The sequence below is a fragment of the Carassius gibelio genome, chromosome B3 (genome assembly GCF_023724105.1).
Source record: "Carassius gibelio isolate Cgi1373 ecotype wild population from Czech Republic chromosome B3, carGib1.2-hapl.c, whole genome shotgun sequence".
Classification (NCBI taxonomy): Eukaryota; Metazoa; Chordata; class Actinopteri; order Cypriniformes; family Cyprinidae; genus Carassius; species Carassius gibelio.
Genome location: NC_068398.1, coordinates 33,262,313 through 33,287,059, shown reverse-complemented (window position 1 = coordinate 33,287,059; position 24,747 = coordinate 33,262,313). Strand labels below are relative to the sequence as shown.

Genomic DNA, 24,747 nt, shown 5'->3' with positions numbered 1-24,747 from the left:
TGAATTCTAAATAGGAAATGAAATCATCAAAACGTACACGGACCCAGCATGTATCAGAGCACGCGCATCTGGTTTTGTGACAGAGCAAAGGAAATCTGAGTGTGAGCGAAGAGATTTCGCAATCACGCTTTATTTTAATGTGCTTTTCGCATCACAATAATGCGCTCTCGCTACTGCATCTGCACCGCATACACATACTGTATACGCACTGCAGACAGAGTACATGTGAACCTGTATAATGTATAACAAATATATTATAACACCTGAGGCACCGCTACAATGAGCTCTATGACCAATGTATGGCACAAAAAAAAAGCAAAACAAAAACAAACAAACAAACTAAAAACTCCCTGGACACGGGATTCATTTATTTTATTTTATTTTATTTACAACGCCGTTAACGTTACTGAACATTAAATGCGGTGCGTTACAATGCATTGGTTTAATAAACTACATAATCCGAATGCACCCCTGGCTCACACAGCGAGTGAGGAGGTGGGTTAATAACGAGATAAGGGATTATGATTGGCTAAGGCAGAGTCATGTGTTTCATGGCAGCCAATCAGAGCCAGTGTTTTTACACACATGCCGGCAAATGTGTCAGTGTCAAACACACACACACACACACACACACGCAACAGCTACACAGAGATTCGCAGCAGCAGCAGAAATGGCGAGTCAGGAGCAATCCGATGAAAAGTTGGCATTTTCAAGGGGGAGATATAAGGACTAATTCAAATTCATTGCGGTCAAAGGCAAGAACGTGTATGTAATGTGTACATGTAATGCGTGACGCGCATCTACAAAGCTAGTGGCCAAAAACACTTTTCTTACAAAGATAATATTTGAAGTGCAGGATAAAACTCTTGCTGTCTGTTGACGTGCAATAAATATCGAAAGTTATGTGCGAACACCTGTCTGTTCTACTCATTTCAACTGACTTGTGAAAACAAAAAACAAAAACATTCTCTGACATTTTTTTTAAATTTTTTTACAATAACGCAAATAGTTACTTTCCCTGGTAACGAGTTACTTTTATTATAGAGTAATTGAGTTACTAACTCAATGTAGTGAGTAACTATAACTAATTACTTTTTTAAAGTAACGTTCCCAACAGTGGTCTAGACATTTTGTCACACCTTTACTTAGTAATTATTTTGACTTATGTCTGTTTTAGAGACATGTTACAACTTTTGATAAAGCTCTAATTGGTTTTCTTTTGGAAATATGTTCCAAATTCATACTGAATGCATTTATGAGTGTAAAGCATGTCTGTGTGTGTCAAAATCGTGATTAAATCGAAATTGCTAAATTGATAAAAGAAATCACAGTATATTTTTATTAAAAAATAAAAAATAAATTTTATATATATATATATATATATATATATATATATATATATATATATATATATATATATATATATATATATATATATATATATATTATTTTTTTTTTTTTTTTTTTCCATATCACACAGCCCTAGTCCTGGGTTGGTCTTAAACAAATGAAATGAACTTGAACTTGAACTAAATTAAATGTGACATTTTCAAATACAAAAACTGAAACTCTTATTTTCAAATAAAACACTACAATATTTCACAAACTTGAACTTTCAGTTTGTATAGAATATGTTTTAATACATGTGTACTTTACATTTAAACATAAACTGTACATTTGTAGTCTGAAATCACATTAAATTTGTACTGGCAAAATTCTGTGCATGTCTGTGTGATTTATGGAATAAAACCTACTCTTATAATAATAATGTGGACAGATGAATGGCTTTATACATGTGAATTATCTTAAGATATACAATCAGCATTTTCACAAATGACTGTGAATTCAGAGAGACAGTGAAACAAAAGACGAGTCTGGAATAATCCACATCACAGTCACCTCGCGCCGCAGGCAGCAGTACATCCTCAAATAATATCACACACCATTAGAGAAGCACATTTCAGCCTCATTACATTCATGCCTCTTTAATAACCAGACAAAACAGACGCATCTAACATAAGAACATTATTATTTTTGTAACAGGATTCCCTAAAGGTGTCCTAGATCAATTAGTGTTGTGTCTGAAAAATAAAACAGCTAAGGATATTATAATTCAGTAGCTGCTTACTGTTAAACGTACATTAATGAATCAAGCTGTGATGAAATGTACGTCATATGATACAGATGGAAAAACTGGTTCTTCCACTCATTTGCAGTTAATGAGTCAGCTAATTATTGACATGAAGTGATGATCATGAGTGAGTGATGTGTTTTCACATCTGTAATTACAGTAGCAGGGTGTTTCTGTATGGCACAGCACATGTTAATGCTTATATACAGTAGGTACCAGCCCTGTTTTGTGTGTGGCACCGTAAAAAAAAAATTACACCAAGCAATTCGATTTTACAATTCAGTATTTAGTGACCAATTAAGATTTGATGTTTAATATTTAAAAGAAAAAAATCCAGCCATAAATGCTTATTGGTAATTGCAGGTTTCCATGCCATGTTATAGTCCACAATAAATTAAAAGGTTTTTACTTGTTCTCCCATAGCAGATTGTTATTCTTGTTCTATAGTAACAACAGACAGGTATACTGTCTTCCCATGGAAAGATGCATTAAATGAATTTGCTGAAAATGTAATTCTGAAAATTTGAAAATGTGTAATTAATTATTATGTAGTAATATTTTGTAAAATCTATGATGCAACACACACACACAAAAAACACACACACTTCCTACTGATCCTAGCATAAATGCTGGCTTCCAGTATGAGGCACATTAGGGAAACTTTTATGCTAGTTTTGACTGGTCATAGATCATGGATATACTGGTTAAGATGTTATTAATTGTTATTTTTGTTATTTTCTGGAAGTTAAAATAAAAAAAAAAATAAAAAAAATAATAATAAAAAAATTAGTTTAAGCCTTTAGTATAAAAGAGTATTGGCAGTCTGTCCAGAAATTATCCTTTACTTCAGAGACTAAATCTTCCCCTGATGTAGGTGCCAGCATTATTAAAAAATAATATCTGCCCAGTGCCAACAGTCTGTTTCTTCAGTCTGACTGAAGGACACTGTATGTTCTCCTCTGTTTCTCCTCAGAGCGGCCAAACTGGATGAGATAACTGATCTAGATTTGGTTGTTTTGTGTGTGGAAGGCACAGGTTGTGTATAAATGCCCCATACAGAAAGTGTGGCCACAAAACTCCTAGAAATATCTGCAGGTTCCTGCAAAATTGGATAGTCTGTCATTCATAGATCTCTTGGGTAAAAAGAGTTTAAAAGCAATGTGATTTGCTGTTGTCAGCTGGTTAGAGTAGTTTTTAGGCTCTAGTCAGCTTCTCAGACTTTCTTTTTATATAATCGTTGTCACAGAGCAAATACAGCAAGAAGCGAAAATGATGGCACAAATGTATGTAGACTGTGCCACAATTGGTGAAATGATGCACATCCATTCTGAAAGCAACGTATCACACGTGGGTGCACCTGCATCTCAACAAAAGCAACCCATGCAGATAAGCTGGTTATGTCTGGACACACAAACCTGATTTTCTTCACTTGCAATTAATAGTGTGGACAGTCTGCTTGATTTGAGAAAAAAAAAAATTTATCAGGTATGCCTGCAGTTTAAACATAGCCATGATCACAGGTTCACAGTATCACACACTCTGATGTTCATAATGGGACTCTGCTCTGAAAAGTCCGTCTGCTGGGTTCCTGTTACAGCTTTGACTTTCCTCATCAGTGGTGTTTGATGGAGGTAGCGAGCTGTCTTTTGTCCTGTCCTGTGTCTTTGGCTTTCACACTGAGTTGTGGACACCAGCCATAAAAAAAAGGAAAGTGTGGAAGTGTAGAGCTGCGCTGCCCAGGAATTAAAGGTCATATGCACTGTTGGCTACGTGCACACACACAGGCACCTGCAGTGAAATCTCACACACACATACTGACCCGTCCTTCAATCCTCGGTTCAAAAAGACAGAGGCAGAAGATGAGCTTTTAATTTCATCTGTGACTGATTCATTGGACAGCAGTAAAGCTGATTATACCACAAATGGCATGAACAGAGACAGAACACACAGGATGACTGAATGTAGGGAAAATGAGGAGAAACATGAGAGGAACAGACCGTTGAGATGAAAGATAGGTGCAGGCCTCTAATAACCTCGAAGATATGGAGTTCAGAAGTTCACTGTTGCGTCCACATGACAAACTGTCCAATGACATTTTTAACTCGATTGGCTGGATGCATTAAAAAAAAAAGAAAAGAAAACAGCTGCCAATTGCTTTATGTTGAATGCTGTTTAAAGGCTCCTTATAAAATTATTTATTGATCTCTTATTTCACTGTCTCTTTGAAGTGAGTTCAGGGGCACACTTTTGGGGCACAAAAAAATGTGACATATTAACCACTAATGCTGAGCAATAATCTCTACTCTCCAGCTACCTCTTACGCCAATAAAATCCCTTGGTAATTCGTAACTATTTAAAGATTTTTACATACATATTTTACATACAAGTTTTTGTATGTATTCATTCAAAATTGCCACCAGTTTTCCCATGAGATCGGGTCGGTCCCTTACATGAGATTGTAGCAATTACATTAGCAAAAAAAAAAACATATCGGGTTATGCATGTAACCATGGTTCCTCGAGGGAATGAGACGCTGCATCAAGCGCTATGGGGAACGCCCTCTGCATGACCATGCTCTGAACCACAGGTGTAATCAGCCCAATGGAAAAGCAAGACGTCATGGGCGGGTGACTTCATCCAAAGCTTAAAAGCACATGCAGCAGTGCCGACGTTAGCCTCTGAGAATAAAGCAGGGGTGCCAGGAGTATGGCTTCGAGACGCAGCATCTCATTCCCTCGAGGAACCATGGTTACATGCGTAACCTGAGACAATCCTCTTCAGGAACTCAAGCTGCATCGAACGCTATGGGGAACGATGTGCCCACTCTGCCAGACTACCAAGTCCCTGCCTAGTGTATCCGAAGAGCACAGCTGAGTCGTGAGAACAGAAGAGCCCAGAGTGGCTCACATATCAAGGACACAGAACCTCACGAAGGTGGAGGGTACACCTGCTAAGGAGGCCTTGGAGGCAGCCATACCCCGTGTGGAGTGAGCCTTGAGTCCCATTGGTGAGGGTAGGTCAGAGGACTCATAGGCCAGGTTGATGAACTACCCTCAACTATCCACCGGATGAGGGTCTGCTTAGTTGCAGGGAGACCCCTTTTGGGAGGAACATGGTACACGAGAAGTTGGTCCATCCTTCTCCATAGGGCAGCTCTGTGCACGTAATGTATGTGTCCATTGCTCGAACTGGACACATACAGTTAAGTTTCTTCTGGTCGGGCCCCCGGAAGGGAGGAGGACAGAAAGCCTGCAGCACTATTGGTTGTGATGCGACAGAGGAAACCTTCGTAACATAACCTGCTCGAAGGTATAAAAATCCTTTGGCCATGCTGGGTGAAAAGTTGAGATAAGTAGGGGTTACTGAGAGGGCCTGAAAGTCTCCAACTCTCTTTAGAGAAGTAATTACCAAAGGAAGTCTTTATAGTCAGATGACGACCTGATATCTCCTGGATCTGCTCAAATGGAGCTTTATATAAAGCCTCTAACACCACAACCAATTCCCAATGGGGAGCACGGGACCGTACTGGAGGCCTCAGGGCACAATGGAGGAAATGTGTCACTAGGGGGTGTCTGCCTACTGACTGGCCACCGAGGGGGACATGTAATCTTTTAAGGTGGAGTAGGTCAACCCTGCAGAGAACCTGCCGTCTCTCTGCACCATGAGGTGAATTGCTTCCTCATTGTGTACAGTTTCCTCATTGAGGGAGCTCTGGATTGGAGGATGGCCAAAAACTCTCCATATCTGCCTCACTGCCTCGGAGCTGAGATGCATCATATACAACATATAATCGTGACTTTCCTACCGATACTATTTATTAAAAATATGACAGTGCTAACTACTGGCCTAGCATATGTAATACAGTGTTTTTGCCCATTTAGGTAATATGCGGATGTGTGTAGTCGTTTTGAAAATGCTGTCGTGAATACGTGAAACATTTTCAAAATTCAAGGGAAAAATGTTGTCATGTAAAAGTAGCCTCCAACAAGCATACTATAAGAGCTGTAGGGTAATTTGCCAAATGTTCCACCTCCTCCTCCCCCCTCTTTGGAGAAAAATCACATTAAAAAAGAAGGCGCGTGAAGCTGTAATCCAATCGATGATAGATAGACATAGAGTGGGATGACTTTCTTTTAACCTCAACCCTCTACATTGTCAATCTGGCGAGTAAGGTAAAGAATTTACTAGCCAATGGCGATTCAATTGCCAAGGTGTCCATAGAGGGTTGTAGCCTTATATATATAATGTATTAATTATCATGGGCTGTAGTAAAAAATCATAAACCATAAATATGGTTTGAATAGCCTACTGCATATTTTAGTAGGCTATAAATATGTGAAGCTCTTGTGTTTTTCTCCTTTTCCATCTCTAATACTCTAGTAATAAGCATTCTAATAAGCAATTAGGCAATAGTGAGAATTGGTACCCAAACTAAAGTTTTACAGATTTTTTTAAGTAATAAGTAGATACTAACACACCAGCAGTACATAACAAAGAGGTGCTATCAAAGTAGTGTGTCACAGTACTGGTTTGTCTCACCATCTGCTCAGAGCTATGTCCTTTCCCATCACCAGGAAAATAAATATGTTTAGAGCATAGTAAAAGTATGGAAATTGAGATGAAGCCATCAAGAGCTGATACTGTGCCATAATTCTGCTGCAGCAGCTTGATACTAGCCAGCAATGGGGAAAAAATAGCCCAAATGCTATTTAAGATGCCAAGGTACTAATTAGAGTGCTTCAGTGACTCATTCTGTGCCAATCACGGGGTTCTTGGGTCTGTCCACTGTTTGTTTTCATTACATGCTCCTCCATTGGCCAGGAGGCCGACGCACAGACTGCATCTGCTTTGCTTGCACTCTGGCCTTTTCAATTAGTACTTAGATAGGGTGACAAAAGCTGTCTGAAGGAAATAGCACACTACATGAGATGGATCTGAACACAGCTACTCATTTTCTGCTCTTTAGAAACCAAAATTATAACACTGCATTTCTGCTAGAGCTGTAGTCAAGTCCGGCTTTGTCGAGTCCAAGTCAAGTCCAAGTCCAGGACTAGTCGAGACCGAGTCAAGACCGAGTCCAAAGAGGTTCGAGTCCAAGTCAAGTCCAAGTCCAAAAGTTTCGAGTCCAAGTCCAAGACCGAGTCCAAATGAAAGAAAAAAGGGTCCTCTTCAAGACCACATACTAAACTACTGATAATGTTTGTGATGCGAGAGAAAGCATATCTCCTATTCTAAGAAAATCATTTTACATTATTATTTGTAATGATCAAAAAGCATGTGCAAAGTAACAACTCTGTAGGACAGGGGTCTCCAAACTACATCCTGGATGGCCAATGTCCTGAAAAGTTTAGCTCCAACTGGCCTTAAAACACCTGTAAGATTAGTGTGTCTAGTAAGAGCTTGATTAGGTTCAAGTGTGTATAATTAGGGTTAAAGCTAACAGGGGTGTTAAACAAGATCCTGGGCCCAATGCATAGGCAGTCCTGATGGGCCCCCATGGCCCCCACCCATGAAAATATCCAGGTAAAAAATATATATTTCAGATTCATACTTTTCAAGGGCCCTCTCTTCCTTTGGGGCCTTGCTAATGAATACTGGTTTTACTCCCAGTCCGACCCTGGGAGCTAAACTTGGATAAACAAACAAAGTTTGGAACTGTAAGGTCAAATAATTTTTATGTACTTTATTTTTTGTTGACATTATATCTGTGGTCAAAAATGTATATGACTATGCCTAATTGGCACAGTGCACAGACACACGCAAAGCTGGGGATATGACAAATGCGCGCAGCAAGGCTAGAATGGATACGTTTGGCTCTACTGGACATGCGCACATAAATACAGCAAATTTTTTGTCCTACTGTGCTAGTGCTTGCATAGACTAGTCGAGCTCTGTCGGAAACAATCGACTACTCCAGCATGCATTAACCATAATGCATACAAAGTGTTTGCAAGTACGACGTGAATTTTAGAATTACAATATTGCGTGGAGCTGTTACTATATGACCTTATCTATGTTGCATGTAAAAATAAAACATGTAATGTAATAATTAGGGTTGTGCCTGAAGCCGAATACCTTATTCGGAATGGCAAGGATAATTGCTTAAAAAACGAATAACGCACAAGGAATAATTCTGCCTGAATACTCGGCTGAAGCTGACACAGTCTGGTGTTTGCTAGGTGAGCCAGGGCATCAGCGCCAGAAGTGAATGAATGTAAACTTTATGAGTGAAAAGAGTGCAAATCAAACACCGCATTGTTGTCGCCTCTCTGTTTATCTCTCAGAAATCAGAGCGTTGCAAGAGTAATTTTACCTATAATAATACATCATAGCTACACGTTATATTATTTGTATATATTTAAAAGGCAAATATTGAAAGCTTAGGCTACCATGATACGAATGAATGGAATAAGCACAGCGCGCTCACCAATCAAACAGCCGCGCTGCGCGTCTCAGTTTCTCAAAAACCAAATCAGTTATCTCTCAAGAGTAGGCTAATAATCAGCTTAGATACGGATACATTGTCTACTTGTCCTACATGTTTGCATATTTACCTTTTGCTGGTTTGCGCGGAACACACACATCTGTTTAGTGAAGTTCATTAACATTAAGACTCGCTCAAAGTTTTCTGCGTAATGAGAATGTGTGCATTGAATGGATTCAGTCGTGTTCAAATGATCACTAAACGTTTGTCATGACATCTCTCTGCTTGCATGATAAATATTATTTTAGAAATTAATAATTATTTCAGTTTAACACGACATACTTGTTCAGTGATAACTACGAAAAAATATATAAAAAGTCATAATAGTCTTATCAAGTAACTGTACGATGTTGTATCCGAATGCAGATAGGAAAAATTTTGTGATTGTTACAGATACAAATACTGGCTGTTACCTGAAAATGTAAATATGTAATGTCATATATATTTTAAAGTTTTTAAAATTTACATATGTAATTGTTGCATAAGGCTATGCATTAATACGCGTTTATTGATAAAAAAAAAGGCTATCTAGGTGTAGACGTAAATAAAACACAATCTAACAAGTAGAAAATTAAATTAGAAACATCTAAACTTTTCAGGTCGCAGTAAGTGCACCACTGGTCATGCACATCCTTTCCCGGAACAATACTGAAAGCTAAGGCAAGATGGAGAAACAGATGATCATAGTTGTACAAGGATAGCCATTTTTTAAATGAATCTATTAGCAGAGCTACTGTAAGTGATTTTAAGTGCTGGAATTCCATTTATTCTTTGCTGAAACTTCTGCGTCATCATGGAGAGTGGGTCATGGTTGCCCAGCAACAGCAGACGCCACTGGAGCGCGAGCGTAGAGTGCAGGCTACAGAGTGCTTTGGAAATAAGGAGAGCGGCGCGCCTAGCGTTTTCCACACGTTTTCAGTCGCGACATCGTGCAAATGTGGTTTTGTTTTGAGGGAGAAATTTTTTATTTTATTTTTTTGCTGGACTCGGTCGAGACCAACTAGAAGACTTGGCGAGTCCAATGGCCAAGTCCGAGACAAGTCCGAGTGCAAATTCAACGAGTCCGAGACAAGTCCGAGACGACAGAAAAATGTCTCGAGTCCGGACTCGAGTCCAAGACCGGACTCGAGTACTACAGCCCTAATTTCTGCTTTAGTTCTAGTTAGACATATTTACAGTAGTTTATGTAAAGCCTAGTCTTGCATATCCAAGCTTTTGATTGTTGACTTGAAGTCTTTTACACTTTGCAGGTCATCCTGGCCAGGATAAAGACAGGAAGTTAGTCTGAAATCTCATGCTGTTCACTGGGTACTACATTTGGTTTGAGCGGGAAAAAAAAGTGTAACACTTTAGTATAGGTTCCAATTTACACTAATAAGTAGTTGCTTATTAGCATGTCTATTATTAACATATTGGCTGTTTATTAGTGCTTATAAAGTACATATAATGCATGACATCCATAATCCTACCCAATACCCTAAACTTCACAACTACCTTATAAACTATTAATAAGCAGCAAATAAGGAGTTAAATGAGGCAAAAGTCATAGTTAATGGTTAGTTAATAGTGAGAATTGGAACCTAAAATATAGTGTGACCAAAAAAAGTATAGTAGAGTATAAAATGATCATATAGCCAACAAACTATCTGACACAAACCAACTCGGCAGTGATCATTGAAGGAACTGTCAAAGAAGAACAGAATAAAAAGTTAGATCTGACATTCAGTGATCATCTTTTATTTTTTTATGTGATGTTGAGGGGCAGATAATTTTGATATAAATTAATAAATACCAGAAATAATAGAAGTGCAGCAAAGTACACAACAGCTATTTTGAATAATTGTGCAGCAATTATTCTCCTTCACAGACATAAATCTGAAAACAAAGTAAAATACTGTTGGACTCAAATATATCCAGATTATCTCAAGGCTAATTAATACCTCAAAGCAAACTGCAAAATATATTTCAAATATTCAGTACCATAAACCTTGTGAACCTTGAGTTCTTTGTGAGAAATGCTCATTAGCAACCTGGGAACTTGTAAACACGACATTGTTTTTCGGTCGATTGATATAAACCTGTGCAGCCTGACTCAAAGGCAGCTAATCAGAATGGAGTCCACCAGTCTCACCTCTTTTTAATTTCTTTTTAGAAAATACCCAATAGTTTGGTGTTTTGACACAAACTTCTCGTGGGGGCGGGCTTAACAGTGATCTACTCTAATTGGATGGTGAGCTTTTGATGGAGAGCATTTTGATGCATTACAGATATCTAAATATTTTTGGATCTAAATATATTTACTTGAGAAGCAATTCAAATCAAGTAAACTCAGTTCAAGTTTATTTGTATATTGCTTTTTACGATAAAAATCATTGCAAAGCAACTGCAAAGCAAGAAAATTAAGTTTCTACAATATTTTGTAGTAGCTTATCAGTGGTGACTGATTATTATATGGTGCAATCACACTTGTAGCAATATTTGTTTGTTGTGTACTTTGTTTCAGGGTTAGTATCATCTGATGTCCTCTGAGGGGTTGGCATCATATCTTCTCAGGTGTTCTGGATCCAGACTGTGTCGTACAATGTACCATATGTACTATACAATTTACACTATACACAGAATGTACACGTTCTGCATTCTGTAAACATATACACGCATATGTTAAAGTGCAGTGTGTGGCATACCATATTGTGGGAGTATGCTGTAGGGTGTATTAGTTCTGATTGTTCATTAGTCTGATAGCCAGAGGGAAAAAGCTATCCCTCAGTCGGCTAGTGCGGGATCGGATGCTGTGGAGACGTCTTCCTGAGGGCAGCAGAGAGAGGAGTCCGTGGGATGGGTAGCTGGAGTCACTGAGGATGCTGGGGCTCATTCCAAACTTCCTCAGCCGTCTCAGGAAGATGAGGCGCTGGTGTGCCTTCTTCAGCACTGCATCAGTGTGTGTAGACCAGGCGAGATCCTCGCTGATGTTAACGCCAAGGAACTTGAAGCTGCTTACTCGCTCCACAGGTGTCCTGTCGATGGTGATGGGTGTGGTTGTTCTCTGCTCTGTCTCCTGAAATCCACCACCAGCTCCTTGGTCTTGTCGATGTTGAGTGAGAGGTGGTTCTCCTGACACCATTTAGTCAGGGTGCTCACCTCCTCTCTGTAGGCCGTTGTTGGTGATCAGGCCTATAACCGTTGTGTCATCAGCGAATTTGACGATGACATTGGAGCTGTGTGGGCTGTACAGTCATGTGTGTACAGGAAGTACAGGAGTAGGCTGAGGACACAGCCCTGAGGAGCACCAGTGTTGAGGGTCAGCGGGGATGAAGTATTGTTGCCCATTCTGACCACCTGACTTCTGCCTGTCCGGAAGTCCAGGATCCAGCTGCACAGAGATCTGTTTAGTCCCAGAGTCTGGAGCTTCATAACAAGTGTGGCAGGCACTTTGGTGTTAAATGTTGAGCTGTAGTCCACAAACAGCATTCTCACATAGGTGTTCTTATTTTACAGGTGGGAGAGAGCAGTATGTAGGGTGAAAGCAATAGCATCGCCTGTGGAATGGTTGCTGCGATATGCAAATTGTAGAAGGTTCAATGAGGCAGGCAGCACAGAGCAGATCTAATCTCTGACAAGTTTCTCAAAACACCAGTCTTTTAAGCATGTGATTTTGTTTCTCTTTGGTATGGGCACAATGGTAGATTTTTTGAAGCACGAGGGAACCACAGACTGAGGGAGAGGTTGAAAATGTCTGTGAAAACACCGGCCAGTTGGAATGCGCATGCTCGGAGCACACGGCCTGGGATGCCATCGGGACCCGAAGCCTTACGGATATTTACCCGTCGGAAGGATCGGGTTACATCTGCGACAGAGACGGAGAGTGCACTCACATCTTCTGCAGCAGCCGTGGGAGCGCTCCCTGTTTGGGCGGGGTTGTGAGCCTCGAAACGAGCATAGAAGTTATTTAGCTCATCCGGTACAGAGTCGGCAAGGCTGACAAGGCTGCTTGAACATCACTATTAATCCACAGTCTCTGAACCCTGAACATTATCAGGAAGGATATTCCAGAGTTTGGGAAAGAAATGCGCTCTACTACCTTTAGTGGGCTGTGCTATCCTAGGAACTTTCAAAAGTTTAGTGACCTTAGGTAGCATGATGGATTGTAGCATGAAATAATGCTAGTTAGGTACGCAGGAGCTAAACCATTTAGGGCCTTGTAGGTAAGTAATAATAATTTGTATCTGATATGGAACATAGGTATATGGGTATACATAGGTAGCCAGTGCAGAGACTGTAAAATTTGGTTAATATGATCATATTTTCTTGACCTGGTAAGAACTCTAGCTGCTTCATTTTGGACTAACTGTAGCTTGTTTATTGATGCAGGACAACCACCTAGAAGTGCATTACAATAGTCCAGTCTAGAGGTCATGAATGCATGAACTAGCTTTTCTGCATCAGAAACCGGTAACATGTTTTGTAGCTTGTAGTTTTTGTAACATGGGAAATATGGTTTTCAAAAGACAAGTTGCTGTCTAATAAAACACCCAGATTTTTGACTGTAGGAAGTAACAGTACATCCGTCTAGTTGCAAACTGCAGGCTACTAGATTCTATGTACTGTTTTTTGGTCTTATCTGAATTTAATAGGAGAAAATTATTGGTCATCCAATCTTTCAAATTTTGAACACACTCTCTTTTCTAATAATATTACCAAGGGGCAACATGTATATTGAAAATAGCAGAGGACCTAGGACAGATCCTTGTGGCACTCCATATTTTCCTGGTGATAAATGACTTGACTCCCCATTTAAATAAACAAAGTTGCAGCGATCGGACATGTAGGATCTAAACCGTTTTACAGCCTGCCTTTCAATACCTGTATAGTTTTGTAATTGATCTATAGGTATGTTACGATCTATGGTGTCGAATGTAGCACTAAGATTAAGTAAAACCAGCAACGAGATGCAGCCTTGATCTGACTCAAGAAGCAAGTAATTAGTAATTTTAACAAGTGCAGTTTCTGTGCTATAGTGGGCCTGAAACCAGACTGAAATTCTTCATACAGATAACTTTTTTTGTAGGAAGGAGAACAATTGAGCGGACACAACTTTTTGTAAAAATTTTTAGATAAATCGAAGATTTGAAATGGGCCTATAATCTGACAGTTCACTAGGATCTAGTTGTGATCTCTTAATAAGAGGCTTAATAACTGCTGGCTTGAATGGTTTTGAGACGTGACCTAAAGATAACAAAGAGTTTATAATACTGAGAAGCTGTTCTTCGGCTACAGGTTACAACTCTTTCAGTAATTTAGTTGGTGCAGGATCTAATGATTATGTTGTTGGTTTAGATGCAGTGATAAGTTTATTTAGCTCTTCCTGTAGTCCTATAGTTATAAAGCACTGCAGTTTATATTTGGGTGCGATGGATGAAACTGAAGTATTTGACACTGTAGAATCTACATTTATTATTTTATTTCTGATGTTATCTATTTTATCAGTGAAGAATTCATAAAGGCATTACTATTAAACGTTAATGGATTATTTGAATCAAGTGGCATCTGGTTATTTGTTTATCTAGCCACTGTGTTAAATAAAAAAAAAAAACTTTGATTGTTTTGGATATTTTCAATGAGTTTGTGGATATGCTTGGCCCTGGCAGTTTTTAGAGCCTGTCTATAGCTGGACATACTGTTTTTCCACGTAATTCTAAAAACTTCCAAATTAGTTTTTCTCAATTTTTGCTCAAGACAACGATTTATTTCTTGAGAGAGTGGGTATTACTATTATAAGTTTCTCTAACCTTTTTCAAGGTTTTTTTCAAGAAGCAAAATGACTGAAGATATTAAGTCTTGTTTTCTGAAGAAAAAAAAAAAACAAATTCGAAATGTTGTTACTTTTTGCTGTAGGGGTGATATACTGGGTTTTTTTCTAGGCTTGATTGTGTTCATGGGGTGCAGTCTTACGTGTTCATGCTTTGTTTCTTATTTTTCACATAATTTACCTTTATTCCATACTGATCTGTCTCTTCCCTGAGAAATGTCTCAATTTATTTCCTATTATTATTTCCCTCAGAAATACGCAATGTGCTGAGATTGTTCAGCTAGCTCAGTGTGTTGTGATTCTCTAAACCTCCTCGAGCGCATCTGAACATACCACCCCTCTCAAGCTCAGAATGTGCTCCAGTTCTTTTGTAAACAATGACATCCTCTATATCCCTAATCAATTTGAGCGACATACGCAGAGAATATTAATGAAGAGCAGTTTTTTTTAACTGCCAGAATTTTAAAAGATGATATGTTTGTTTGCATTGAACTTTCAGCGCTGCAATTTTGCAGATATTGTTTATGCTCAACCAGCAACATTACACACTAACAAACATGAAAAAGGTGAAATCGCAATCAACCACCCCTTTAAAAAAAGCAAAAACTAACACAAAGTTTATACATTTTTTTTTATATTTTGTATCTTTTTATATCTTTTTTATCTTAAGTCTTTTTTCTACTCCAGATAATGTATCTTGTTTCAAGAATGTTATATTATATATAATATATTGGAAAAAAAGACAAAAATATTAAGTCAGAAAATATTTTTTTTACTGTGATATAGCTAACATTTATTTGCTGAATTGGCTGTGAGATGATCTAGTTCCTGTTACAGAAATAGGAACTCTTCCTAACAGTGATACTTGAATCAGCATTCCCTTGCAGTTCTGATGTGCAGTTTAACCAGAGTCTGACAGCTCTTTATTAATGTCAGATTAATGGTTCAGTTATGGGAAAACTCGAGACCCCCTCAACTAAATTCACATTCTCATTAATTTCAGACCACTCAGAGACAGATTAATTGGTTGCCCTATTTGCATTGCCCAGTGAAATAACCCCACAGACTTATGATTAACTTCCTGCTTCTGGACAGATGCTGCAGCAAAGCGTTTGACCTGTTGCCGCAGTCAGCCTCTGTTAGGTAACTGCTTTAATTTTTTTAGTTCACAGTTAATGGTCACCTTGATGCTCCTCCCAATTTCATTGAGGCACATGGAAGATTTTACATATTAATGCTGTTTGCTAAGTCAAGCATCACTGTTACTATTCCTCATACTTACAATTTTAAACTAGCACATGATAGAATGAGTGGAAAAAGCAACCACCCACAACACCTTAGCAGTGTTAAGTTTAGTACCAGCAAGCAGCAGTTTCACTTTATGCAGGAAATATTAAACTCTCTACTCTGTATACACAAACAAAAACTGGTTTCATGTAGTCAGACTTTTGATTTTCAACATAAAATCTGTAAAATGCCCCCCCCCCCCCCCCCCCCCCCCTCAGAGTTTGCTTTGTTTATATGATGAAAAACATGAATGGGGAAGTCGTGGCTTAGTGGTTAGAGAGTTTGACTCCTAACCCTAAGTGGGTTTGAGTCTTGGGCCAGCAATACCACGACTTAGGTGCCCTTGAGCAAGGCACCGAAGCCCCCAACTGCTCCCAGCATAAATGGCTGCCCACTGCTCCGGGTTTGTGTTCATGGTGTCTGTGTTCACTGCTGTGTGTGTACACTTTGGATGGGTAAGGGGCCGTTCACATTTCGCGTCTTTTGCGCGCGCAAGTTCGTTATTTCCAATGTAAGCGCGCGGCATGCGCGCTCATAATGGACGGCACCACATCGAGTTAAAAACATCTCAACTTTTCAGAATGCCGCAAGCACACCGCGGGTCTTGTGACAAGAACTAACCAATCAGCTTCATCCTTTCCCGTAACAACGTTGAAAACTCCAAGATGAAGGTGCAGCTGTTCACCTTCGGCCCCTAAAAGAGCATGTAGAGCATGAATTCTGAGTATGGGTCACCATACTTGGCTGTATGTCACGTCACTTTCACAACATGAACTTCTTAACTGAAACTCAGTATATCTTCCATATGTCATAACCTAATTAGTTTCTTGCTAAGTATTTTTTTTTTTTTTTTTTGGAGGGGGGTTGCATCAGACTGTCCATAAACTCTTTTATTAGTTCAGCTGTAAATGTTTCCATTATTTTTTACTTTTCTGCAGGATCCCAGAAGCAAGCACAAGTTCAAGATCCACACCTACGGCAGTCCCACCTTCTGCGACCACTGCGGATCGCTGCTGTATGGCCTCATCCACCAAGGGATGAAATGTGACAGTGAGTGAGAACCTCCCATTATGCCCCAGGTGGAAGTTGCCATTTTACACTCTTGCAAGACCATCTTCTCTTAACCAAATCTTGATAAAACCTGTAACAAAATAAAAAGGAACTGGCCTCAGATCAGTATAAAAGGGCAGCTCCTGCCTAGGGCCTACACAATTCCTCTGTTTCTGCTTTTCTCTACTTTCTATTATGAGGTCAAATGTGTTTAGATTTGTATTTTGCATAGATGCCTCCTTCATTTGAACCAGAACATTCCTGTTCCTCTCAAGTGCTCTGGCTCTAATGGGAATGTTATCACAGATTTTAATGAGAACAGATTGAAGTATTTTATGTGGGAATAGCAGCATGTTTGTAATTACATTTTTGCAATCTGTTCATCCACACCTCTCTGAGAAGACACACCACAGTGATTTCTACATATCAACTTCAGCCTCAGCATGGTACACACACACATTCTCTGCCACCGACCTGGTTCTGCTGTCCAATAGCAAAAGCCATATTGATATACATTTTCAAGTAAAAACACTCCAAAAATAAAAGGTTTGCTTGTTGTTAACTTGTCTTATGTGGACAATTCATCAGTGAATTCAAATAAAAAGTTGATGTGAATTAGACAAAATGATGCACATTTGCATACATTCTTACAAATATTTCCTTGAAAAATCATATTTTCGTGGAAGTCAGCTTTACATCTAAAATAGTTCTTGCTTGCGGCCTATGTACAGCTGCTACACTTATTTTATTAAAACCACAAAGAGAAAATTAAAACCCAGTCTTGTTGAAAATATGTGCTTGTGGCGACGTTTTTGCACAACTGATATTACTGCATGTTTAGTGGCAGTTTCAAAGTTAAATGCCCACTGAATGCCCACTTAAATGTGCGTTCAATACGTGACTGTGGCTATTTTTTTTATTTTGTTGGTTCAGAATATAAATGTGCAGCGAGTGATCCTAAAGGGTTAATTCTCTATACCATGTTGTAAAAAAAACATACCCACTACACCAAACCCAACCCTAAAGTGCTTATGCTGTCTGCGGACAGGCTACCACTGCCTTATACACCATGGAATTAATGCAGGTCCACCAGGCTCAGGCACTGAAGGAATTGCACGAGGATGGTCATGATCCAGAAATTCTGAAGGAACAACAAACGCAGCTGACCTCATCCTCCAAGTGACAAATGTCATGACGAGTTCTCTGTGTCATGTGATGTCCACACTTGTGGTCCAGGAGCATCATCTCTGGCTGTGTCTGGCCAACATGTGGGACATGACAAAGTTTTGTTCCATAATGTCCCTGTGTCCCAGACCGGCCTCTTCAGAGATGTAGTCGAGAGCTTCGCCCAACAGTTCTCTGCTGCACAGAAGCAGACTGAGGTGATTCGACATATCCAGCCCCAGGCAAGTGGAATAGCAAGAGGCCCTGAGCCAGGCGACACATAAATGGTGGGAGCTGCTGTTCGGGAAATGGTGAATGCACTACTCCCTACCCCGGAGTTGGGCCGGGCAGAGAATCTTTTGAACACTTTCAATCGGTCCATGAGCTGCCCAAGCCGGGTCCCTGCATTCCACCTTGCTGCCTTACTGCGGGTACATCGGTGTTGCTACAGACCTTTTATGCAGTTTGTGTTCGAGGTACAAGGGCCTGCTCTTTTAGCTGTACCTGTCCCCCTGTGTCTTCACAAAAGTTACGGAGGGGGCTTTTGTTCCCCTGAGAGAGCAGGGTGTTGGATTCGGTCAAACAGAGAGCATGCCTCACAAAGGAACATGCTCAGTCTGTGTTGAGCTGCTTAAATTAATGTAAAGGCAGGATGGCTGTCCCACTGAAACACTTTTTTTTAGAGGCTCCTGGAGCATATGGAAGCTGCTGCGGCAGTTACGCCACTGGGGTTGCTTCATATGAGACCACTTCAGCACTGGCTTCATGGTCAATTTCCAAGGTGGGCATGGCAGCAGAAGTTTGAACCCTCCTCAAGCTCCCTCTATACCTTCTTGGGACCTGTCTCTGGTGCTCGAAGTACTACAGCGGGTCCCATTTGAGCCTTTGCAATCAGTTGATTCCATTGGCTGCCCATCAAGAGTGTAGGGGACCTGCACACATTTTTGTCGACGATTCGGCCGTTCACACTACTCCCTTCAGGGATCAGGTGATGAGCCTCCAAGCGTTGCCCCTGGAGGAGGCAGACCCATCCCTAGATTTGCTTTGTCCCATCTGAGCCTTGAGATAATACATAGACTGGACGCAAAGCTTTAGGAACTCAGACCAGGTCTTTGTCTGGCACTGAGGTCAGCAGAAGGGGAATGCCATCTCCAAGCAGAGGATGGCCCACTGGATAGTGGATGCCATCACCCTGACTTATCAGGCACAGGGTGTGCTCTGCCCATTCAGGTTTGGAGCTCACTCTACTAAAAGTATTGCATCCTTCTGGGTGCTGGCTCATGGCACCTCGTTGACAGGTATTTGTAGAGCTGCGGGTTGGGCAAACCTTCTAGATTCTATAGCCTTCATGTGGAGCCCGTATCCCCACCTCAAATGGGTAGAGGCACTGAGAGGCCCCGGTTTAGTGTCGGCTTGCTAGAACTGTTCCAGAGTGTCTGTACTATATCAAGCTCCTCCATCCCCCCGGCAGCCAGACATGGGGGAATATCCAGCGCCTGGCCCTCACTCCATGAATCCTCAAGAACCAGTAGAAGGCTTTGTTCCATATGTAGAAACTTACTGTAAATGGATCCCATATGTGACCGACATGACATAGAGAGTGACCGAATGAAAGGGAACATCTTGGTTACACATTGTAACCCTCGTTCCCTGAAAGAGGATATGGAGATGTCATGTCCCATTGCCATGGCTGCCTTACCATCACCGAGTGTCTGGGTTACAAGAATTTGAGATTTTGTAAAAGAACTCTTTACCTCACAAGTGCAAAGCCGTATCTTGAGAGCTACTGTACCGAGCAAACCTACTGAATTAGAAAACTCTTACATATGAAGCTGTAAATGTGGCACAAATGTTCAAAACGATCTGTTTTCAAATATCCCAGCATGCTTTAAAGTCATAACATAATATTGTGGGGAAAATCTTAATCTTAATTGAACTCTGGCCCTGTAAATAATGCTTTGTGTGAAAAGAAATAAAAGTTGTAAAAGTTTTACAGCCCTTAGTGATCATTTTAACTAAAAACTCCCATGATTCATACAGTTTTGAGCAGAAATGTAAGTAAAAGCATGCCATTATGTTGAATCAATTGTTGTGGATATAGACAACGTATTACAATTTAATCAAATCCCAATAAAGTCAGTCAAGCCCTATATACACTGACTGCCCTGTTCTGTTGAAAACACTGTGAAAGGGAACTGGGTTGTGAATGTCATTTCATGTTGACTTTATTATGTCTAATCCCGTAGTGTTTACAGATGTTTCTCTTTCTTATTCCCAGCCTGTGACATGAACGTTCATAAGCAGTGTGTGATGAACGTGCCAAGTCTGTGCGGGACCGACCACACTGAACGCAGAGGAAGACTTTTCCTCAAGATTGAGGTCAGCGGAGACAGACTTCACGTCACAGGTCAGCATCCAGCATGAAATGGGAATACCCTTGTCTTGTACAGTATCTGCCTGAAAGATTTTATTTAGTCATATTACTGCTTACCTAAAATCCACACACAAAAAGCCATCTCTCAGAAATCAGGTAAGTAGTAAAATTTTTTATTTCACCTTGACACACTTGACCTGGACAAATACACAGAAAATAATGAAAAAAAAAATCCCACAAAAAAATCTCGGCACACAGTCACAGTTACAGCTAAAGTATCTAAACAGTTTGGAGAAAATCTGCTATGTGCCAGTTAATTGGATATGTGAATCATGTCTTAAAAGTGACAGAAACCTAATATACCTGCTGTTGTCTGTGTCCAAAAACTCACTGTGCTCTTTATAGAATTGCTGTTGCAGATTTAATATAGATTAATCTGTTTTTAAGTTTGTTTTGTTTGTTTTTTTTGTTTGTCAGAGCAAGTAAAAACCTAAACCACTGGCCTGTAGAAAGTCTCCTAAGGACAGATTTACAGCAATCTCATAATAGCACCAAAATGAGTGAAAATTACTGAGGCTACTGTCTACTGTCAGTGTGCAAATTAAAAAACACAGACACAGCCATTTCATTTCCATAAAGACCAATGCAATTTACAGAGAGCTGCGTAAATTAGTGAAGGGTAGCAAACAAGCAGAGGGGATGATAATCAGGTGTGTGTAATGTGCTAACAACCCAAGTGAAAATAAGTTAAGACATGCGTTTTTGTGTTTGTATTTAGGAGTTCAATACTGGTGCAAATACCAGTAAACTTACTACTGGAAAGCTTAGTAAATCACATTGCATGATTTATTATTTACTCGTTTATTAGCATACATATTACTAGCGTATTGGATTTTTATTAGTAGCCTACGTAAAAGGCACATTTAAATGCTTTATTCTGCATAACCATATTTTAGATACCTTAAACCTACCCCGTACCTTAAATTAACAACTATCTTATTATCTGTTAATAAGAAACAAATTAGGAGGCAAAAGTCATAGTTAATGGTTTGTTAATATTGAGAATTGGTCCTCAAAATAAAGTGTGACCAAATACTGTATTCTCCTGCAAATACTGTACATATGTAGTTAAGTCAGCTGCTAAAATAACTGTATTTACTACTTTTCATCACTAATGTTTCACTATGTGTCTTAAATAGATCCAGTAGACAGTAGTTTGGCTCAAATCTGACCCTATGCGTGTACACGAAATGTGTTTAGTCTAAAATTGATATTTATCCAAATAGTCCTTGTTATTTTAATGTTTCTAAATTATTAGTATAATTCGCATAATGTTTCTATTTTTATATGTTTGCATGGTCCTTGCAAGTTCACATTAGTCTTATTACTCAGATTTTATAATACTTTGATGCCGTTTTTTCCACAAACTGCCAGTTAGCATTAAGCTATCATGGTAGGTCATGTGTTGGGGGTTGAGTGGGTTTAGATATTGAGCATGTGTGTGTGTGTGTGTGTGTGGAGAACTCGGGGTCACAGCAGGACACGGGCAGGCAGCAGGTATGAGGGAGCTTAAGTGCCAGATGTCTGGCCTGATGCCCGACTGGTGTGATGGTGGGGTTTATGTGGAGGAGGAGACATGTAGGCTATGCCAGCCTGTGGCCGCTCAGAGACTCTTGCTCCAGTGAACAGATTCCTGTGAGCTGGCACCTCTTCCCTGCTGTGAGAATATCATTTCTGTTTATCTCTGACCTTACACACACAGACATGCTGAAGTCAAACAGGGCTTTCACACTGATCCGTTGATAATTACTGTATACATCTGGAGGATTCACCATGAGACCTGTTCAGCAAGTTCTGCAGTTAATAAAAGTCAATACATTTTTATTCTAGTGATGAAGGAGCCATATTGTATTGTTTTATTTCCCCCTGAATTGCACTTGATGATGTTAGTCAATGTTTTTTTTTGTTTTTTTTTACCACACACACACACACACACACACACACACACACACACTAAAACATTAGTTTCATTTGTTTTTTAGTTGTGTTTTCCATCTTCTCAGGATATTTTACTAACATTCATGTTGTTCCAAACCCATAAAACATTTGATCTTCTTTGGAAAACCTAGGCAATTTCTGTTAATCTATTAAAGATTTAGGCAATCAAAAGTTTCAAGCAACAAAAAGGTCATGAAGGCATCGTAAAAGTAATCCATGTGACTCCAGTGATTTAACCCCTTTTTATGGATCGATGTGATTGATTTTCATGTGGAAACAAAATATCTTCATATGAATTGCTTTTATGAGGCCTTTATGACCTTCTTGGAGTTTGAAACTTTTGACGTCCTGGTCTTTTAGGAGAATGTTAAAGCTCTCAGTTTTTATTAAAAATGACTTCATTCTTGTTTTGAAGATGAATTAAAATCTTATGGCTTTGGAACGAATGACGACAGAATTGTCATTTTGAGAGTACCATCCTTTTAAAATTAAACATATTGTTTTGCTACTATATATTTATGTAAAAAAAAAAAAAAAATATATATATATATATATATATACATATGAATGAAAAAGCTATGGGTTTTGAGTTGTGAGCATTAGGTCAAACTTTAAAGAGCCAGTAAGATGAAAATTCTAAGCTTCCCATCACTGTTTATAAGTCCTGTACATTAGGTTTAAATCCATCCAAGGTTAAAAATAGGGCTGTCAAAAATAGCGCGTTAACGGCATTAATTAGTTGTTTGTCGTTAATTACGTCAAATTTTTTAACGCATTTCACGCATGCGCAGTGTGACAAATTATTCAGGTTAGGAAAGTCTCGTCGATCTCTGAATTCTCAAGATAGTAAAAAACAGCGGCGAGCGCCGCGACGAAAACACCGAAGAAGCTTAAGGTTTTACCCCATTTACTCTCAAATACATTCATGCCAAGCTCGATAAACAGAGACGACTTTGGTAGTTGATACGCTGGAGCTTCTTCTTTCTGTTATAGCAGTGATCCTCATCTGGCTCGCGAGTTTCCTGCAGAGTTTAGCACAGACTCCAATTAAACACACCTGCCTGTGATTTACTAATGATCCTAAAGACACTGATTAGCAAACTCATGCGTGTTTGATTAGGGTTAGAGCTAAACTTCGCAGGAAAGTGGATCTCGCGAGCCAGATTTGAGGATCACTGTGTTATAGCGTCCTGTGTTTCACACTGCGCATGTGCAAAACGCCTACATGCAATGCAGCGAAAATAACAGCTGTTTGGGAAAGCATATGCATTTTTACTTGGTTTTACTGGCACTTGAAGCCTTCAGAACGTGAAAATATCGATCCTAAAGTATTGTGGCAGAGCAAATGAACACCTCCCAAAAACAAGAGTGCCCAGAGTGCTGCTTATGTGATTGTGGCGCATGTTTTTGTTTCTGAGTTCATTCTTTCGAGTTTCTCTATCCATAATTTCATAGATATGTGGCTATATTTAACCACTGGTTCACCTAAAACTCTTACAGTATCTGTAGTTAAATGGCATGGTTTGATATAGTGCTCAGGTAAATTTGATCTAAGTAAATGTTAAACTTTTGAAATTCAGAAAAAAAGAACCACATGATGAAATAATACATGAAAATTATGTATCTGTGTCCTGTTATTTATCTTTTGGTATGCATTTCAGAAAAAAAATGGTTAGGATTCAGGTGTAGTTGCAAATAGTGATTAATCATGATTAATACACTGAAAATTCTGATTAATTTGATTAAAAATTTTAATCATTTGACAGCCCTAGTTAAAAAACATTGTCATTTTGTTAAAATATCATTTTAAAATTACCTCAATTCTCAGAGATCCCCAAACGGTTCGCGCGAAGCTGTTCAAAAGATTCAGTTTCCTTAAACCCCACCTTTCGGTAGGATACTGTGTTCTGATTGGTCAACAGACATAGTTTTGACTGGTTGTTCCGCACACAACTTCACGGTAAACTATGCTTTAGCATCTGTTTGGGGTGAATTATGTCTTATTCCTCTCACCGGGAAGCAAACAGTAAAATAAAAAACTTGAACATTCTCGCTGCTTTTTCTTCTGTGTGGGTGTATTGAAGCCGCGCGCTTCAGTTTGAATCTGAATAGCGCGTTCAGCGCGGGGGCGTGGTCACATATAACGAAGGGAGACATGAAAAACAGACATCGCGTTGTTTTCATATGGATTACTTTATTACAGAATATCTGTTTTCGGCAAAACTTGTTTAGTTTTAAAGTAGACATGTCAAGCTTTCTATAGATATCTCTCTCATGTCTCTTCGTTGAGTATTCACGGAGTTACACTTCATTTTAATGACGTGTTTGTACATGACGATCAGCGCAGAGAAAGGCTGCAGACAGCACACATACTGATAAGACGCTCGGGAGAAAACAAACACATAACTTCATAATCATACTTCGCGTTGTGATTCAGAGATGCTCGTTGGTCT

The 24,747-nt window shown here is 39.4% G+C and overlaps 1 protein-coding gene across 2 annotated transcripts in view; it reads left to right on the top strand.

Moving 5' to 3' along the window:
• Positions 1-24,747, top strand: part of prkcab (protein kinase C, alpha, b) — a 200,681-nt gene that overhangs the window by 135,305 nt on the left and 40,629 nt on the right. For both annotated transcript variants that reach the window (XM_052552585.1, XM_052552584.1), the window contains exons 4-5: positions 16,647-16,758; positions 20,201-20,329. In XM_052552585.1, the coding sequence (XP_052408545.1) occupies positions 16,647-16,758; positions 20,201-20,329 (241 nt within the window). The remainder of the gene's footprint in view (positions 1-16,646; positions 16,759-20,200; positions 20,330-24,747) is intronic.